At 42.1% G+C, this 17,268-nt stretch overlaps 1 protein-coding gene across 1 annotated transcript; it reads right to left on the bottom strand.

The window, feature by feature from the left end:
* Positions 1-37: 37 nt before the first annotated feature.
* Positions 38-17,175, bottom strand: znf106a (zinc finger protein 106a). The gene is made up of 22 exons (XM_082516967.1): positions 17,072-17,175; positions 14,346-14,428; positions 14,004-14,065; positions 12,340-12,534; positions 9,474-11,348; positions 8,940-9,384; positions 8,770-8,839; positions 8,513-8,667; positions 8,105-8,165; positions 7,579-7,890; positions 6,396-7,185; positions 6,145-6,185; positions 5,482-5,627; positions 5,246-5,380; positions 5,038-5,154; positions 4,532-4,723; positions 4,266-4,328; positions 4,051-4,170; positions 3,862-3,933; positions 3,109-3,180; positions 2,848-2,994; positions 38-1,522 (listed from the first exon to the last, which is right to left on the bottom strand). The coding sequence occupies exons 2-22, from the start codon at positions 14,397-14,399 to the stop codon at positions 1,466-1,468; spliced, it is 5,181 nt and encodes a 1,726-aa protein (XP_082373093.1). The 5' UTR covers positions 14,400-14,428; positions 17,072-17,175; the 3' UTR covers positions 38-1,465.
* Positions 17,176-17,268: the final 93 nt, after the last annotated feature.

Raw genomic sequence — 17,268 nt, 5'->3', positions numbered from 1 at the left:
TGAAATAAGAAAACACCATAAAAATACAGCATTTTTTCTGATGTTGCAAACATTTTTATTAACTTTCTCTTTCTTAAAAAACATCTCATAACTTTGATAACAACAGAAAAACTTGAAGAAACTCAGGAATGCCAGGTAAGAGGTGACGCGCACGCTTTTCTCGATCATAAATAACGAGTGAGAACGTCAGGTTAACTCGGCTAAGGGCAAATCCTCAAAAGAAAGAAGAAAAAGAAAGAAAGATAACGCAACCCGGAGAGCTGCAACCTTCAAACCAAGTCTGCCAAAGAGAGCAACAGCTGGGCTTTTAACAGAAGATTTAGTCACCTGTTTTCAAGAGGTTGAGGTATGGCATGGGAGATGAATCCAAAATCTTCTCTTCGAAATCTTCCATCGAACACCTCCTCTAAACATCCGTTATCTCCACACTTTATTAGACAACTGTGGAAAACAAATACAGCTCCGGTGCCTTCTGCTTGATTCTCCAAATACAAAATAAATCCACAAGAATGTGACATAAAAACAGCACCTCACACTCACGCTTGGAAAACAAGGTTCGCCGGACAGGGTTAAACACTCTGCCGACAACAACGAGGAAATAATCCACACAGATTAGCACACATACTTCACATCTTGGTTCTGTTTTCACAGCAAATGTCAATTCTCAAAGGACAAATCCTTCAACACAGTCCCTATTAACGCACTAATCACCTGACTGAGCAACAACAAATAAATAAATGTAATCCTAAACGACCCAACGAGATTGTAAGAACTTGAGTTTTTTTATTTTTAGAAAATAAAAACCAAACATTAAATACATCAATCTTCAATTAAATTCCCTCAAAACAAATAATCACACTGTTAAACGCAGCCTCAAAGACAACACCACGAATTTCCAAAAACTTTAAATCGCTCATTGTCATAAGTGGTAACTTTAATTTAAAAAAAAAAAAGAAAACACACTACAGGTTGCTCAACGTGACACGCAACAACTGCACAACAACGATAAAAACATCTCTTAACCCATGCCATATTGTAGCCAACCAATCTGGAAGACGATAACTGCTTTTTGTTGGCGTTTCATCGGAAAAGCGTGGCAACTCCCTTAGATACCGGCTACGCTGAAGTTTCTTCAATAAACAAAAGTCACGTGTTTCTTTGTCTTTCTTTGGTCATTGACAAGAAGAAGTAATGGTCAGACTAAAAAAGGGGAAGGTGTGTTTTGTAGAAAGTTTAAAAAAAACATAACAGCACAACCAACCCTCCTTTTTTGTAACTGTATTATGGTTGGATTCCAACATAAAGGATGGACTTGTCAGACGCCACTCGCCAGGCTCGACGAGAGCGCTGCTAAGGGTAAGTGGGTCCCAAGAGCGTGCCTCCCAATATGGGAGGGTAACATTAGGGTAAAGGTTACAAGAAAGGAGAGAAGTCTCAGGGAGAAACGGCATTCCCACCAGAAGCTTTAAGGCTCCACTTCAGTGTCCTCCTCAGCATGTTTCTGCATGTGCATCAGCATTCCCTGCAACACACAAAGTCACAGCCTCTAAATCAGCTTCTAAAACTTGTATGTACTCAACCAAAGCATATGTAAGCGTTTATATAATAGGAGGTTATATTAAAATGCATATTTACACAGCATCACTCATTAAATATGAAGTTCCTGCTATGTATTGCTTTAGAATCATTTATAGATTCTAACAGGACATGATTTGTTTTTACACTTTATTCGTGACAGGTTGTTATGGTCCTCTTATGGTCGCTCAGCTCCATATTTATTAAAATAGCATAAATTAGCTTTGCTGGATTTGCAGTTGAAAGTTTATATTATAGTGGGCCTTGGTGTTTCACCGTCTGACTGAAACAAGCTATTTTAAATCTATCTGTCTACTGATTGGCTGCTACTAGCAGACAGGAGTTTTTCCTGTTTGACATGAGCATTTTAGAGCTTTTGGGCCATAAAGATGATCTGCATATATGTCGAAATGAAGATTTGAAATTTGGGCTATGTTTAATATAAGTATCCTTATTGTATCAGTACACACAGTCAAGCAAAAAACACAAAGTACACTCTTACTGCTTCCACGGGAATTAAGAGGGTAAGCAGCAGCCAGGTGCTGCTAATCAAATGTACCCAATTAACTAATCATCTGTAAATAAATAAATAAAACCACCTCTAATAAAAGTTGATGCTTTGTGTGTCTGCTGGTCTGAAGCATTCAGGTGTTTTTGAATGACTGGGTGCCCGAGCAAACACACCCCAAGGTCAGATCGTGCAATACTTACAGAAATTGGAAAAAACCCAACAGCTACATTTCAGAGTCTACGGCCTTAGTTAGCATGTAATAGGTTAAAGTTCATGACAGTTGCTTGGAGGGACTGCCAGGAGAAAGCCTATTCTCTCTAAAAGAAAGGTTTTCAAATGTTTATCTGAACAAACCACAAGACGTCTTGAACAATGTTAACTTTGGACAGACCAGACCAAAGTGCAGATGTTTGCCCATAATGCATAGCACCACATTTGGTGAAAAACAAACACAGCATATCAGCTGAAACACCGACTGTCAAACACGGTGGTGGAGCGGAGTCACAGGGCTGAGCATTAACTCTTCTGAGTTTTGCAACAATCCAGTCAAAGTCCAGACCTCAACCTCACTGAAATGCTGTGGTGGAGCCTTAAGAAAGCTGTGCATACCTCAATGAACTAAGCAACGTTATTAGGAAGAGCAGGGCAACAATAAGAAAAAAAATATTAATGGCTCATTATGGAGAACAAATGACTTTGACTGCATCTGTCCAAAAAGAAAGAAAATGTTGGGTGTTGAGTTCTGTTGAATGTGTTTATACCTGCTTGGAGGTGTTGCGCGCAGAGAAAAACGCTTCACAGTTTTTCCAGCGGCACTTGAGCGTCTGAAAGTTGCCACTGGTGTGGTCGTTGATCAGGTGCTGCCGCAGATGCTCTATCAACCCAAAGACCAGTGAACAGCCATGCCACTGGAAACACAAAACGCCAATAACCAAACAAAATGAGAAGCTCAGAAGGAAAAGACGGGACTGGAACACAACTTATCCATAAATTTCTCAGCATTGCTCCATGACACGTCTTACCCAGCAGCGGTAGTTTTGCATTAGGTTCAGCTTCACTGCCTGCACGCTGCCATCATAGCAACCCGTGTAGATCTGAAACACACAAAATTAGAGTTAGGATTTAGCCTTCTGAGATATAACACAGACAATTTTATGAAAAGAGATGTCTTGTAGAAAGCCAATCGCTCTCAATCATCACTTAGGACCCAGTAGAGGTGTGTGACAACATTAAAGCTTAGAAATTCCTCATATCAGCAATGAAACTTTACAATTTTCATTCATTCATTCATCCATCCATTCGCTTCCGCTTATCCTTTTCAGGGTCGTGGGGGGCGCTGGAGCCTATCCCAGCTGTCATAGGGCGAGAGGCAGGGTACACCCTGGACAGGTCGCCAGTCTGTCGCAGGGCCAACACACAGGGACAGACAACCATTCGCACTCACTTGCACATTCACACCTAGTGGCAATTTGGATTAATCAATTAACCTATCCCCACAAGCTGCATGTCTTTGGACGGTGGGAGGAAGCCGGAGTACCCGGAGGGAACCCACGCAAACACGGGGAGAACATGCAAACTCCACACAGAAAGACCCCGGCCTGATGTTGGAATTGAACTCAGGACCTTCTTGCTGTGCGGCAACAGTGCTAACCACCGTGCCACCGTGCTGCCCACTTTACAATTTGTTTTTCAAAAATATTCTGTATGAGAACCAAATAGATGAGTTATTAAGTCATAACTGGTGTCTAAACAACACTTGAAATAGCACGTCTCACCATGTTCTTGTGGATAGCCATGCACATCACCATGTCCTTGTGTCCTCCGTAGACCTGCAGTTGGTCATGAGTCTGTGGAGAGAGCGTGCTTTCAGATTTTCTTGTGCAATGGCATGTCAATATTAAATAAATAAAGAAATTCATGAGCAGTTTATGTTATTAAAAGACAGATGGTGTGACGATGCTAACCTGCAGGTCGTAGACACGGACCAGTTTGTCCAGGCAGGCGGTCACCATCACTTTCCCCAGGATGGCCACTACTGTAACAGCATGACTGTGGCCCTTATAAACCCGCACAAGCTCACCTGTCTGTGACAAAGTAAGAAAATAATCATTTCACATGGCTTCTTTTTCAAATGGTGAATAACTGAAATTAAAGACGCAAAACTGTAACAGCGACTCACATGGATGTTGTGTGCGTAGACACACTGATCACTGGATCCACTGAATACCAGATCATTGACCACCTGGGAAAAAGCAGCAGAAGAGAAGACACACTCACAAAAGACACAAATTTGCATACAAACATAGATAATCTGTGTATTATATTTTTTAACAGTACAAAACATCAAGGTTTATAACATGCCATCCTGTCATTGTTGTCTTGAATATCATGAAATTTACTCCAGCAGTAATGCAGTTGCTTTGTTGAAGCTCAGATGTAATCTACCTTCATGCAGAGCACAGTTTTGGTGTGTCCCTCCAGAGTGCGCAGCAGCAGTCCGTTCTTGGCGTCTCTCACACTGATGGTGTTGTCGTAGGAGCCCACCAGCAGGATCCTCCTGGCTCCCTCCTGTGATGAGGCCAGACAGCTCACGGCCCGCGGCCCGTGGCACTCAAACACGTCCATCTGCTTGTTTGTCTAAACAAACAATTGCAAAATGAACATCGAGCGAAGCACACTTCACGATGATGATTCTTCTTTCTATCATTGCAGAAACAAGTAGCTGCAAAACCTTTTCATTTAAGGGCACACTTAAAGTCAGTAATATGTGCAAACTACTCGAGGTATGTGATTTAACACTGATGGGGCTGCATTTTCTGTCACATATAGGAGAATGTACAAGCACTGTGGCAGCATTTTTAGCTCAACACATTGGCCGTTTCCACATTATTTCTTAATTGCTTCCAATGCCATTATTTTAGAGACATTCCTGCTTGTGCTTAATTTTTCACCTTAAGGTTAAAGGTCACCACTGTGCCATTCGCCAGACCAGCATACAAAGTTTTCCAACGGCTGTGGAGGCAGAGGACTCGATCAGACAGAGAGAACTGCTGCTCGAGTTCCCGTGTCTGTGGACAAGAGCGAAATACAGAGTGTCAATAATCCAATGTTGCTGTGACACTAACATATGGCAGTTTAAGTAAAAGGCCTGTGATTTACCCTGAGGCTGTAGCAGCGTATGATCTGGTCACTGGAACCAGAATAAAGGCGATGATGCAGGCTTGGAGCCGCTGAGACCAACAGGCAGCTCACTTTGGAGCTGTGACCCTCGAACGTACCAACGCATTTATGACTCTACGACAAAATTTAAGAAAAGCAAAGTTGCAACGTTGTTCCATAATAGATATTCAGGCACATCCTGGCAAATAGCAGCAGTTATTTCATTCACAACTCACCACCAAGTCAAAGGCTTTGACGGTTCGATCTCCTGAGCACGTGTACAACAGGCCGTTGTGGATGTGCATGGCGTTCACCGCCTCCTGGTGGCCCTCAAACAGCCCGTCAGTGGGCATCTCATCTTCACCATGGTCAGATGATGCATCTGGAAAATACAAACATGAAGGAAAATTTTTAAAAATCAAACACACAGTGAGGAAACTGACATAAATGATCTTACAGCAGGTACATCCACTCATAAGGGGCCTGTCCAGATCATTTTAACATTTCTAATTCAAAAGATGGATCCAATTATGTGGTTCTTTACAGAAAAAAAAAGTTTACAAAGCATCGTATTTGTGTATGTGTGTCTTCTAGTAGTTATCTCTGCATACTCATGCATGCCCTCAGATAACACCTCTATGAATACTTTGCCCATAAAAAGTAAATTGGGCACACTGGAATCTATTTTTATTTGGTGAGTGTGATATTCATAACATAGAAATATTACTACTTACTACTATTACTACTACTGTTTGTACGTTTATGTGTATTTAAGGCTATCTCACTCCTAACATAACTATTTCTGTCACTTATAATGTGAACAATACAAGTACAAACTATGTTTGGTTAAGTATGACCCAACTTTAATCATAGCGACTGCTCTCCAGAGATGAACGTACCTGATGAGTTCTTGGGCAAAGTGATGGCAAATGGCATGTCACTGTTGAGAGAAAAGTTAGAGTTTAATCTAAAAGTTTGTTCTTATGAAATCTGACCTTTCTGAAACCCAGTTGTGCATCTTATAATTTAGGAAAAAAGTGTATTTTGCAATTAGCTTTTTTTAAATCCCACTTAAGTCTTTAAGTCTGTAGAAACAAGTATTTTTGCTCATATGAGTTCACACTGAGCTGAAATTGCGACAGCGACTCACCTCTCAGATGATTTACACAAATCCATGTCACTGGTGGAGGAGACCTCGTTGCAGGCCAGGCTCCGTGGCTCAGGACTGGAGGAGTCTGCGATTGGGGCTGGAGGGGGGATTTGAACTTGAACATTCACTTGGGGCTGCTGTCCGGCAACAGTGACCTCCATGCTTTCCTCTGAATCCAAGTTCACCATAATATCAGCGGTGGCCTCATGAGGAAGCTCTGCTGGGGACTTCTGCTCTGCCTTCTCTAATTTGGCACTTGGAAACAGCATCTTGAGTGGCTTCTTATCACCCTCTATGTTCATGTCACCCTCTCTGTCTTCTGTAGGGAGACTGGACGTACTGACCTGAGAGCCTCCGCTAGGTCTCCTACGCGTTCGGGGGCATCTCGGCCGTGAGGCCTCTTCATCCATCTCAGTGTCACTGCTTTCAAACTGCTCTGTCCCCTGAGCCTTCTTCAATGCCTTCCTCTTCTTCAGCTTCCTCACGCGCTTTCCAGTCCTCAGCTCTGATGGAGAGGCAGGGATATTAAGGATTGAGGGGGCTAAAGGGGATTTAAAGGATGGGATGTCTGCAGAGTCATTAACCTCACAGTCTCTAATGGGTAATAGAGGCTTAAGGGGGCTTTTTGTGTCAGCTAAAGAGGTGAGACTGTTCCTTGCTGTCTGTATGGCTTTTTCCGTTGTCTCAATAAGTGTTAGCGACTTCTCCTTGGAGTCTGCAGGCTCTCTAAAGTTCGACGGGTACAGCTCAGGGTGTCTTTCAGGGGAAGCCTGGAAGTTGACGGCGAAATCTGCAACAAGCAGCACAAATAACCCAAAATTGTCTGTTACTTTATTTAGTAAAATCTCCTACGTAACAATATCCTTTTATTCAAGTAATACAAATAACACATGATGGACTCTTCCAAACAGTATGTGTAAAAACTTGTAAAGATTAGATTCACATGCAGTATTTCTCATGATAAACACACTGTGTCCAGAATGCTTGTAAAATATTTGCAAAGCTGATTTTTGTATTGTGTTTAGTTTAGTGACATAAAAACCTTTTAACGCTTTTTACTTTTTGTTGGTCTTTTAGACATCTAGGTGAGCTCATTGATCAGTGAGAGAGATCACTGATCACAGTGATCAATGAGATGTAAGATCTGGGATGCTGTTTTAGGGTCTGGGAAAAGCAATGTTACCTGGTGAGGAGGCTCTGGCAGGAGTGACCGGCAGCTCCGGGGTGGTGCTGTGAGCACAGTTGGTCAAAGCGTCCGCAAGGTCCGGCTCTGAGCTGATATGAACAGGGGACAGGGGCTCCTGCTTGATAGCTACAGACATCAAGGGAAGGCTGGAGGAGGGGGGAGAGCCACACTCTGCAGCACGATTGGGACTGTGGACAGCAGTTTCCACAAGAGAGGAAAGTGTGACAGAGGAGGGTACGTGTGCCTCAGTTTCAAATGTATCCATCTTTTCTTCTTTCAGTTTGATCTGAGGTGCTTCCTCCATCGTACCTGTATAAAAAGAAATCCATGATTAAAAAGCTTATTCCACCAATCATAGCTTCTTCTGTAAACTATATTTGTTCCATTACTGCTACAAATATAATAAACTTATTTTTAACTATAGTAGAATACGAACTGGCTTTTAATTGAATCTAGTGTGTAGTAATTTGTAGTAATAGACATTTGGTACAAGTGACCAAATGTATTTTGCACATGTTTTTACCTTGCATCCCTTTTAGTAACTCAATGCGCTTGTTTCTTAAGGTGCTCATCTCTACAATCATCTGTGAAAGACAAAGCCATACAAAACAATGGTTAGGCAGGGAACATGTTATCTTCAAAGACAAACTGCATAGAAAGTATAAATCCTAACGTTAATCCCTAACTTTTAGAAGTAAATTAAATTCACATGGAACGCAAGACCATCGTTTAAATAGTGAGACTTGGGGTTATATATTAATGTGAAGTAGCTGGCAAGACAACAAAATGCTTGCCAACACAAACTCTCTGTGAGTCCTTAGGTGTAGGCCCTTTTTGTTATAATGCGTTGGCATTAGACACTAAACACCTAAAAGCACGTAACTGTGCGGAGAGAGAGTTTTTGAATAATAGAGTTCAGCTGTGTGCAGACCTGCTGTTTAACCACCATGAGACGCTGCACTTCCATGTAGGCGGCCTCCAGCGCAGCCCGGGCCTGGATCAGGCTGGTGTCCACAGTCTGCAGGGAGCGACTGAGCTCGTCCTCCCGCAGAGACACTGCCAACAGCTGGTCAATGTGCGAACGTTCTGCAGCAAGCCCAAAACACAGATGTGAAACACAAGCAGCTAAACCATGACAGGAAAATGAATTATAACCCCAGAGATTCTTGGTTTTTTTAGCCTACTAACCTCTTTTCGATTTGACCTTCTGTCTTTTGCTATTATGTTCTATGCATGAAGACTCTGTACTCAGAGCGTCCTACAGAGAAGAAAGAAAGCAGTCACGATGACATATTCTGCTTGTCCTTTCAAAAAACAAATACACAAATAAAAATGAGAACACCGTTTCCTAAGCTCACCCCGGCTGCTCTCCGCCTCTTTGCTGTTCCCAGACCATCGCACTGCTCCGTCCCTGAACTGCTGTCCCCGAGCACTGAGTCAGACCGCTGGAGGGCTGTCTGGTTCTGAGCTTTGGCCTCGAGATGAACGAGCATCTGTCCAACCTCTGGCTGAGACTGACAGTCTTGATTTCCTAGAGAAGACTTGCGATTTGGATTAACTGTAGATCCCTGCTGCTCTGAGTTGAAGCTTTCTCTCTGTGAGGTTTCCTTTGATATATGGGATGTAAAGAGGTTGTGCGTGGACGCAGGAGCGAGGCTACTCTCTGATAAGGAGCGTTTTCGTGAGGGGCCCTGGTAAGAGACGTCCATCAATGACTCCCACTGGAAACCCTCCAGCAGCGGTATGTCACCCTCCTCTTGGCTCTGGTACTCCTGCTCATATGAAACCATCTCAATGCCAAACCTGAAAGACAGAACATAAACTTGTATTAACTGAAATCAAATCGAAATCAAAATGTATTTAAAAATTTAAAGATGAGATTATAATTTCACCTTGGCATGCCTTTTCCTTTGTCTTGTTTCTTCCTGACCTCGTGATACACCTGTTCCCAGTTAACATTGCGCCGAGACCCAGAGGAGCTGATGAGCTGCCGCACAGTTGGCTTGAGCCCTGAATCCTTTTCGGTGTCGCTTCTCCGCGACTCGTTCACATTACGCACCCGTCTGGCAATGTTCAGGTTGGGCTCGTGGCCGACTGTTTTGCTCTTGGAGCTGATATGTTTGGTGAGGTCACGTTTTAAAACTGGAGGCAGGTCAAGTTTGGACAGACTTGATGCATGAGTCTGTGCGTCACCACTTCTGGAGGTGTCACTCTCTGAGCTCTGCCCTGCCTCACTGACCTGCATGGCCTCATCTGCAACAACTGAGCAGCTTTGCTTTTCCACTTTCTTATTGTTCTCCTCGTATTCCCTGCCTGATTCTGCCAGCTTGGAGGTCTCCACAGTAGAGGTGCTAACTTGCAGTGACTGGAGAAACTGACTGCTGTCTGAAGATGTCAAAGCAAGCTTTTCTGACCCAACTGGATCAGGTAACACTGATTTTACTGCATTCTGCCTGCAGCTGATCTCTTTGTTCACTCCAGTCTGACTCTGTACCTGATTCGTTTGCGGCTCCTCGACACTGTGCTGTGTCATTTCCACTTTTACGTTATTACCAAATGTATTTAAAGAGCCCTTCTTTTCTAACACAATTTGTTTGGCATGCTTAACTGATTCTGGGAGCTTCTGTTGCCGTGATTGAAAGGACCCAGTCAGTGAAGCCTTGACTTCACTCTGGATTCCAGTTGGTTTTGATTGCACTTGAGCCTGACTGGGGATCTTGCTGAGATGAGCCACACTGCTGATTCCAGGAGCTGAGGACATTTTCCGATCTAGCAATGACTTATTTGCATTCTGATTGTACCAATTAGACACTGAATTCTGGTGGCCATCTCTCTGTGAACTGCTGCTTCTACTGCTACTCCCATCTCTAGGTTTGACTGCAGGGTTTGTTTTGTGCCTCCCTTTTTCTTCCAGTCTACTTAAAGGCAAAAGACTTGATTCCTTTTCAGATTGTGACTGGCTGTTAAAACCAGTGGCTTCCAGTGCTTTGTTTTGAGGTTTGGGGGCTCTTGGGTATTCCTCAGATGATTTTGGACCGGTATCTTTATGTGGCACAGACTCTAAACCCTTCACAGGATAGGGTGACCAGCGACAGGATTTGTCAATCTTCGGATTGCTGCCCAAAGTCTTAGAGCTTTTACTGCTATTAATATCAGATTCTGCTGGTTGGCCATCCCCCTTCTGTAGCCCAGCACTGGCCTGACCTGGTTGGTCATTACCTGTATTCTGAAACTGATTCACAGCCTGGGCCAAAGAGACAGGGGGAGGTGGATACATACGAGGAGCCTCCAAAAAGCTCATGTGCCGGTTCTTTTGAGTGTACTGGGAAATATTGTTTTGCCCATAGAGCCCATTTCTACTGCCTCCGTTGCTGAGCCACGGAAATCGATTTTCATTTTTGCCAGGAAATGCACAATGACCCCACGTCTTGTTGCTTCGAGCTTCCTGACTATCTGAGCTTCTACCAGCAAACTCTCCAGATGCCCACCTCTCTAAGTTGGGGGGCTCCTGAGCATGCCAGGTGGCGCTCTTCCCCTGTTTCCTCTGGTTCCAGGGTTGTATCTCCCCTGCTTTGGAGTCATACTGGTTGCTTTTGTACCAAGTCCTGTGGTGACTAGACCCACCGAATCCCTGTCCCGGCTGCTGCCAGCCACGCTGCAAGGAGTAACGCTCTTTAGCTTCCTTTAACCTCTGCTGAAACGCCTCCTTTCTCCTTTTATCCTCTTCATCTTTTGCTAGCTTTGCAGCAGCAGCTTCCTTCTCTTTTCTGGAAATAACAGTAATATAAATGAAATACAAGCAAATATTTACAGCTGCCCTTACATCCAACTTGCAACATTCAAAACAAAAAGTAATAATATATGAGGCATTAACACAAAATGAGAGAAAGAACTAAACTTAGAAATACGTGAGGAGGATTGCCGCTCTGTGTGGGTGATACAATACACACTGTCAAGCTTAAAGAAGAAGAGTGAATTTGGATGGAAAATTTCGATTGTTTTAACTTTTTTTTTATTAGACTTCACATCAAAAGCAAATAATCCCACCTACAGGTTTGCCATAATAATTTCAAAAGTTTGTTTGACGCTGAAAGTCATTATTAGAGCAATTCATTTGCTTTAAATTAAAAACGCATTAATAAAATTATGATTTCAGAGAGTCTTCCTGACAATTACATGCACCAACCAGCAGAGGGAAAATGTCTGGTATGTGACAAATTGACAGCGTTTTCCTTCACATATCTTCATATGGATCAGCAATCACACATTATTATAAGGTATTTTGGGGGATTATACCAAATATGCATAGAAAAGACTCATTTGAAGAAATAGTCTAATAGTGCAATTAGTGTGACATTTTAGTTTTGGCTTAAAAAAACATGAATTTTAGAAATTAAAGTACAAAAAAGGGCTGAAGTGAAGGTTTTTGTGTTTTACTCTTTAATAAAAGCATCAAACTGCTTGTGTCTGAACCCTGTATGTGCAGTCATGCTTTTTTTATAGCCTTCAGTCCTGACATACGACTCCAGCTGCAGCATAATGTGAAGCTGTGGCTAAAAGAGGCCTCTGAGCACCACTGAGCAAAATGTGACTATACATGGTGTATATACACACACACATACACAAGCTTGTAAGGTATCACTATTTAAATCATAAAAGCTTCATAAAAGTCATCTGTGACTCTCCTGGAGACTTTTGATTTAAAATCCTAGACAACATTTTGTGTTTAAACCAAACGAGTAGCTATTTTTCTTTTACCTGATCTTCTCTTTTCTCTTTTCAATCAAGTCCACCAATTCCTGATCGAAGTAGTCTTCTTCATGGTCGAGCCCAGGAGGCTTCTGGTCAGCAGCCTCCACATTCTGCTTGTGCATGGGGCTGGAAATGTGGCTGGCATAATCAGTCAGACTCACCACCTTCACCTTACAGACTCTGCACTCATGTCCGCAGTCCCTGGGGAGGGAAGGAGAGAGCGGACGTTCAATCGTTCCTTCGGGCATTGCGCTAAACTTGTCTGGTTCGGTTTTCCTGCCTGGAGAGCTCGCAAATATATATTCTGGCTCTACTTTCTGTTACTTTAAAGTCTTCATAAAATCAGGAAAGGAGAATACTCTACAATCCTTGAAAATATTACTTGTCCAAATTCTCTATCCGTTACAGATCAGGAGGTCGCTAACTTAGAATTTTATCTCATAAAAAATAATCGTTATCATCCTGATCGTGTTCTCCTTTCTTCAGCAGGCCATGGGTGGCAGGGTGAGGGCAGGAAGAGGAGCAGCAAGGCTGGACTCAGGCAGCATGCTAATCTAGCTGTCCCGCTTATGTCCAGCCAAGCAGTGCAGCACTGGGACGCGTGGAGGGGAGAGTAGCCCGGCGTCTGCAGCCTAGTGCGCCCTCATGATGGTGTCCGCTGCGCTCTGAGACTCTACAGAAGGCAATGTCTGTATATGACCTCACTCTGTGTTCCATGAGCCAGGACCCAGCCCCCTCTCAGGCCAGCATGTGTTATTAGCACAGTCCTGTGGATTGTACCGACCAATCCAATGCACAGCCTGTGTAACTGGAGCTGTGTGCAGCTGCTTCTAGCCTCCACTTCAAAACCTCTCCCAAGTATGCCATCCTGTGATTCTGATAGGGGCAGTGACTTTGCTGGCTCCTTCTCAACTTCTTTTTCAAATCTGTGTCATGGCATGCTGCCTTTTTGTGACCTCTCGTGCAGCTGGCACACAACTAATCAATATTTTTTCAAGTATTATTCGTCAGCTGCAGAAACAGTGCTGAAAATGCAATCTGTGGGTTAGCTTAACCTCACAAAAAAAAACTGTAACAAGCTGGAGCTAAATTTAAGTTTATTGTTGCCGTCATATTCCTACACAGGTGCTTTTCAAATAAATCTTCACACATTCTTTTCTTTAAAAAATACTAATATTCAGCTTTAGGTGATGAACACAATAAGATTTCATCTTTGCACATCAACAGCATGAAATTCCAGTAACTGAAACAGAGTTAGCTCCTCTAGAGATTCTTCCATCTCAGCGACAGAGCCACATGCTTTTAGTAATCTACATGCGAGTCACAAGATAGCCAGTTGCCTTCTAACGGTCATGCCTGTTGTTCCGGAGAGATTGTGTCTAAATATATGTGGTACAGTTGAGACAGCTGCCCCTATATCCACTTGCTCGATTACTGTGTACACGTGCCCGTGTGCACACGTGCCTCATGACCTAAATAATCTGGGCAAAAGTCTTGTGAAGCCAGTATTTTTGTGAAGCCAGTATTAAACAGGACGCAATAACCTGAACCTTTTCAGTATTGCATGAAAGTCACGAGTCATGTAATGAAATCAAACACCTTTTTTTGTTACGTACGTTTCAATTTATCTTTAAATAAATGTAACAAAATAAAGAAAGAAAAAAACTCACCGGCCTTTAAGGTTCTCCAGCTCACGGTGGTGGAGCATGCTTCTCGTGTGCTCATCCATCTCCTGCAAGTACATATTCATAATAAAACATTTTTTAAGGCGAGGTACAGAGAAACACATCAAAACACGTAGTTTTAGTTTAGTCAGGCAGTAAAAAGCCCCTCATATCTCATAGGTGGTTAAAAATAGGTATAATAAACCTAACTACAAGTATCTTTAATCAGAACCTTGCACACCTGAGAGTGTAGATACATGCCACGGTGATCAAATACTTATCATTATTTACTTTGTTTTTAAAGTGTCGACATATTTATAGTGTAAATCAAATTTCTGGGTCAGTTACCTGCTTGGAGACATAGACGGTTTCACAGAGGATGCACTTTCTGTCTCTCGTCATTTCGAACGCAGATGAATCTCAGCCCATTACTGCGGAAAGAGAGAGTGTTGTTTAACTTATGTGACGCCTCCCTGGGTGGATGTACCTGAGTTTTATTTCACAAGAACAATTAATTATGGGCTGTAATAGTGTCCATACTGTATGAAGAAAAGTGACACGTCAACCAACAAAATGAAAAGAACTCAAAGCTTTTTTTTCTTTGAGCAACCACACCTAACTATTCAACAACATGCTTTGGTACCACAGCCCAAATACCAACAAAGTTCAACCTGATCACTAGTCTAATTCCAGTCTGCTGATAGAGCAGCTCTATGGCCAGAAGGCAGAGCGATGTCTGGACGTGTTCAACACTCACAAACAGGGGGAGGAATAAACACTGGCTACAAGTCAACTGCTGGTCAAGGTCTACACCAACACTGCCTGTTTTTAAGAAGGTGACCACATGAAGGATTTTACTTTATCCCCAAAATACTGCTGGTTTATGAATTTGGGGATCCAAAAAATATTCAGAAAAAGAGAGAAAATATGCAGTAGCTCTATTAATGTTTAAATACAACGACAAAATACTAGTATGGAAAAACAAACTACCACCCTGGAAACTGGAAAAACTGGCAGTCAAGCCTTTCTACAAACAATGACAAGTTGAATATTTGAGTGACGAGTGGATAAAGACAAAAACAGTAGGGCAAACCTTGTCTCACACTCACACACACACGGTACAATTCAATTAAAAAGCATTTGGCCCACTTCCTGACTTTCTATTTTTTATTTTTGCATATTTTTCACACTTACATGTTCAGGTCCTGAAGCAGCAAAGCAGCCCCAGACCATCACACTAACACCACCATGCTGGCTTGCTCCCAAGATGTTCATTTTATGAAGTATTGTGGTAGTTTTACATTAGATGTAGCGGGACCCAAACCTTCCAAACAGTTCAACTTTTATTTTATCAGTCCACAGAGTATTTTCCCAAAAGTCTCAGGGATCATCAGGATGATTTTCTATAAGCAAATGTAAGATGAGCCTTTGTGGTGTTTTAGATCAGCGGTGGATCTCTTCCATGTAAGCCATTTTGACCAGTTTCTATCTTATTGTTAAATCATGATCCCACACCTTAACTGAGGCGAGTGAAGCCTGCAGTTCTTTAAATGTTGTTCTTCGTTCTTTTGTCACCTCCTGGATGGTGGTCGATGAGCTCTTGGAATAATTTTGGAAACCCAACTGCCCCTGTGAAGGTTCACCACTATTCCAGATTTCTAATGGTTCTCACAGTGGTTCACTGGAGCCCCAATTGCAGAGAAATGGCTTTGTAATCCTTTCCAGTCAGATGCCAGTGAATTTGACTTTGTTTCTTTAGATCATGGCATCATATATTCCTTTTTGAGATTTTTTTTTAGCCTACCCCACTTTATCAGAGAAATTCTATTTAAATTACCTCTTGATTCAACAGGTTTATGAAACTAAACTCAGCTTTCTGAAAAATGTGATTAATCATAGTTAATTCATGATTCGGAGTGGGTTATTTTTTCCACACTAAACCAACTGGGTTTGGACAACTTTTTCCCCTTAATAAATGAAACCATCATTTAAAAATCACATTTTGTATTTACTTGAGTTATCTTTGTATAATATTATAATTTGTTTGATGATCAGGAAGTATTATGCGATCTCACTTTCTTCGCTTTTACAGCACAATTTCCATTAACACAACTTTCCAACTTTTACCATACAGAAGAAGTGATCAGGTGAAATAGTAAAATAGTGACAGTAAGAATGGATACTCTTGAAGTGCCTTAAAATACCTTTGAAGGGCTATCTTTTAACACATTTATAAAACGCATGAGTGAGCTGCTAATTTTCTAAAGAGCAGCCAGGAGGACAATGTTAGATATCCCGTGAACTTCTGCACAGTTATGTTAGCAGATCAGGCAGCTGTGCTACAATGCTTGAAAACAGGCAGGGGGCAGTTAAAGAAGTTCCATGTCAAGTCAGTTTGTTTACATGCCACAGTTAGGATCTCATCTAATTTAGAAACCACAGAGAACATCTTCTACTGACGTTTCCCCAAGCTCATCACAACAAGGTACTTTATCATCAAAGCTGTGCCAAAATAAATACTTAAAATTCAAATGCACATATGACCAAAGTACTTGGAAATTTTAGTTAGCATGCTAACTTTGTGCAAAAGTTTACCACCAGTCGCATGACATTTTATTATGATGTTATCAAACACACTAAGGTAATAAAAACTTTATAGTAAATGTCAAGCGACAGCTTTATTGCTGTTTTAAACTAGCTTATGGTTAAATAAAGTCCTGGGTCCTTGAGTGTTGTTAGCCTAGCTGTTTCTAGTTGTACAGTTAGCTGGTAAGTATGCAAAAAAGCAAAATAACGTGACTCAAAAACTAGCTTAAATACGAGCTGACCATCCCACTACCAAAGTAATAAAAAATGTTATTACGAATTATGATTATTATTATTCAGCAGAATTTACTTGAACTGTTATTGAAAGCTAAGCTAGTAAGTTAGCGAGCTAGCAACAGCATGATAGCTGCCACATGAACATGCCAGTAATGTCCTTAACTTATTAGCAATTAAAAGGTGATGAGGGAGCCCGACTACAACCGAATGGTTTTACACACTGTAGACACTTAGATGTGACTGATTGCTACCTTCACAACATCCAGATGTGTGTAGGACTACTGCATTTTCTCATCCATCGCTGAAGCTAATAACAACATCCGCCTCCTCGCCGCGCCCCCAAACGGAGCACCAACCCAAGATGCGTTCAGGACCATTTCGGATTCAGGAAACCAGGACGCCACACAGAGACCGAGCAAAAAACAAAAATGTCTAATAGAAAAAAATA

The sequence above is a fragment of the Aulonocara stuartgranti genome, assembly GCF_965226115.1.
Source record: "Aulonocara stuartgranti genome assembly, chromosome: 19".
In the NCBI taxonomy this organism is placed as follows: Eukaryota; Metazoa; Chordata; class Actinopteri; order Cichliformes; family Cichlidae; genus Aulonocara; species Aulonocara stuartgranti.
Note: the sequence above shows the minus strand (reverse complement) of the source record. Positions and strands in the feature narration are given on the sequence as shown.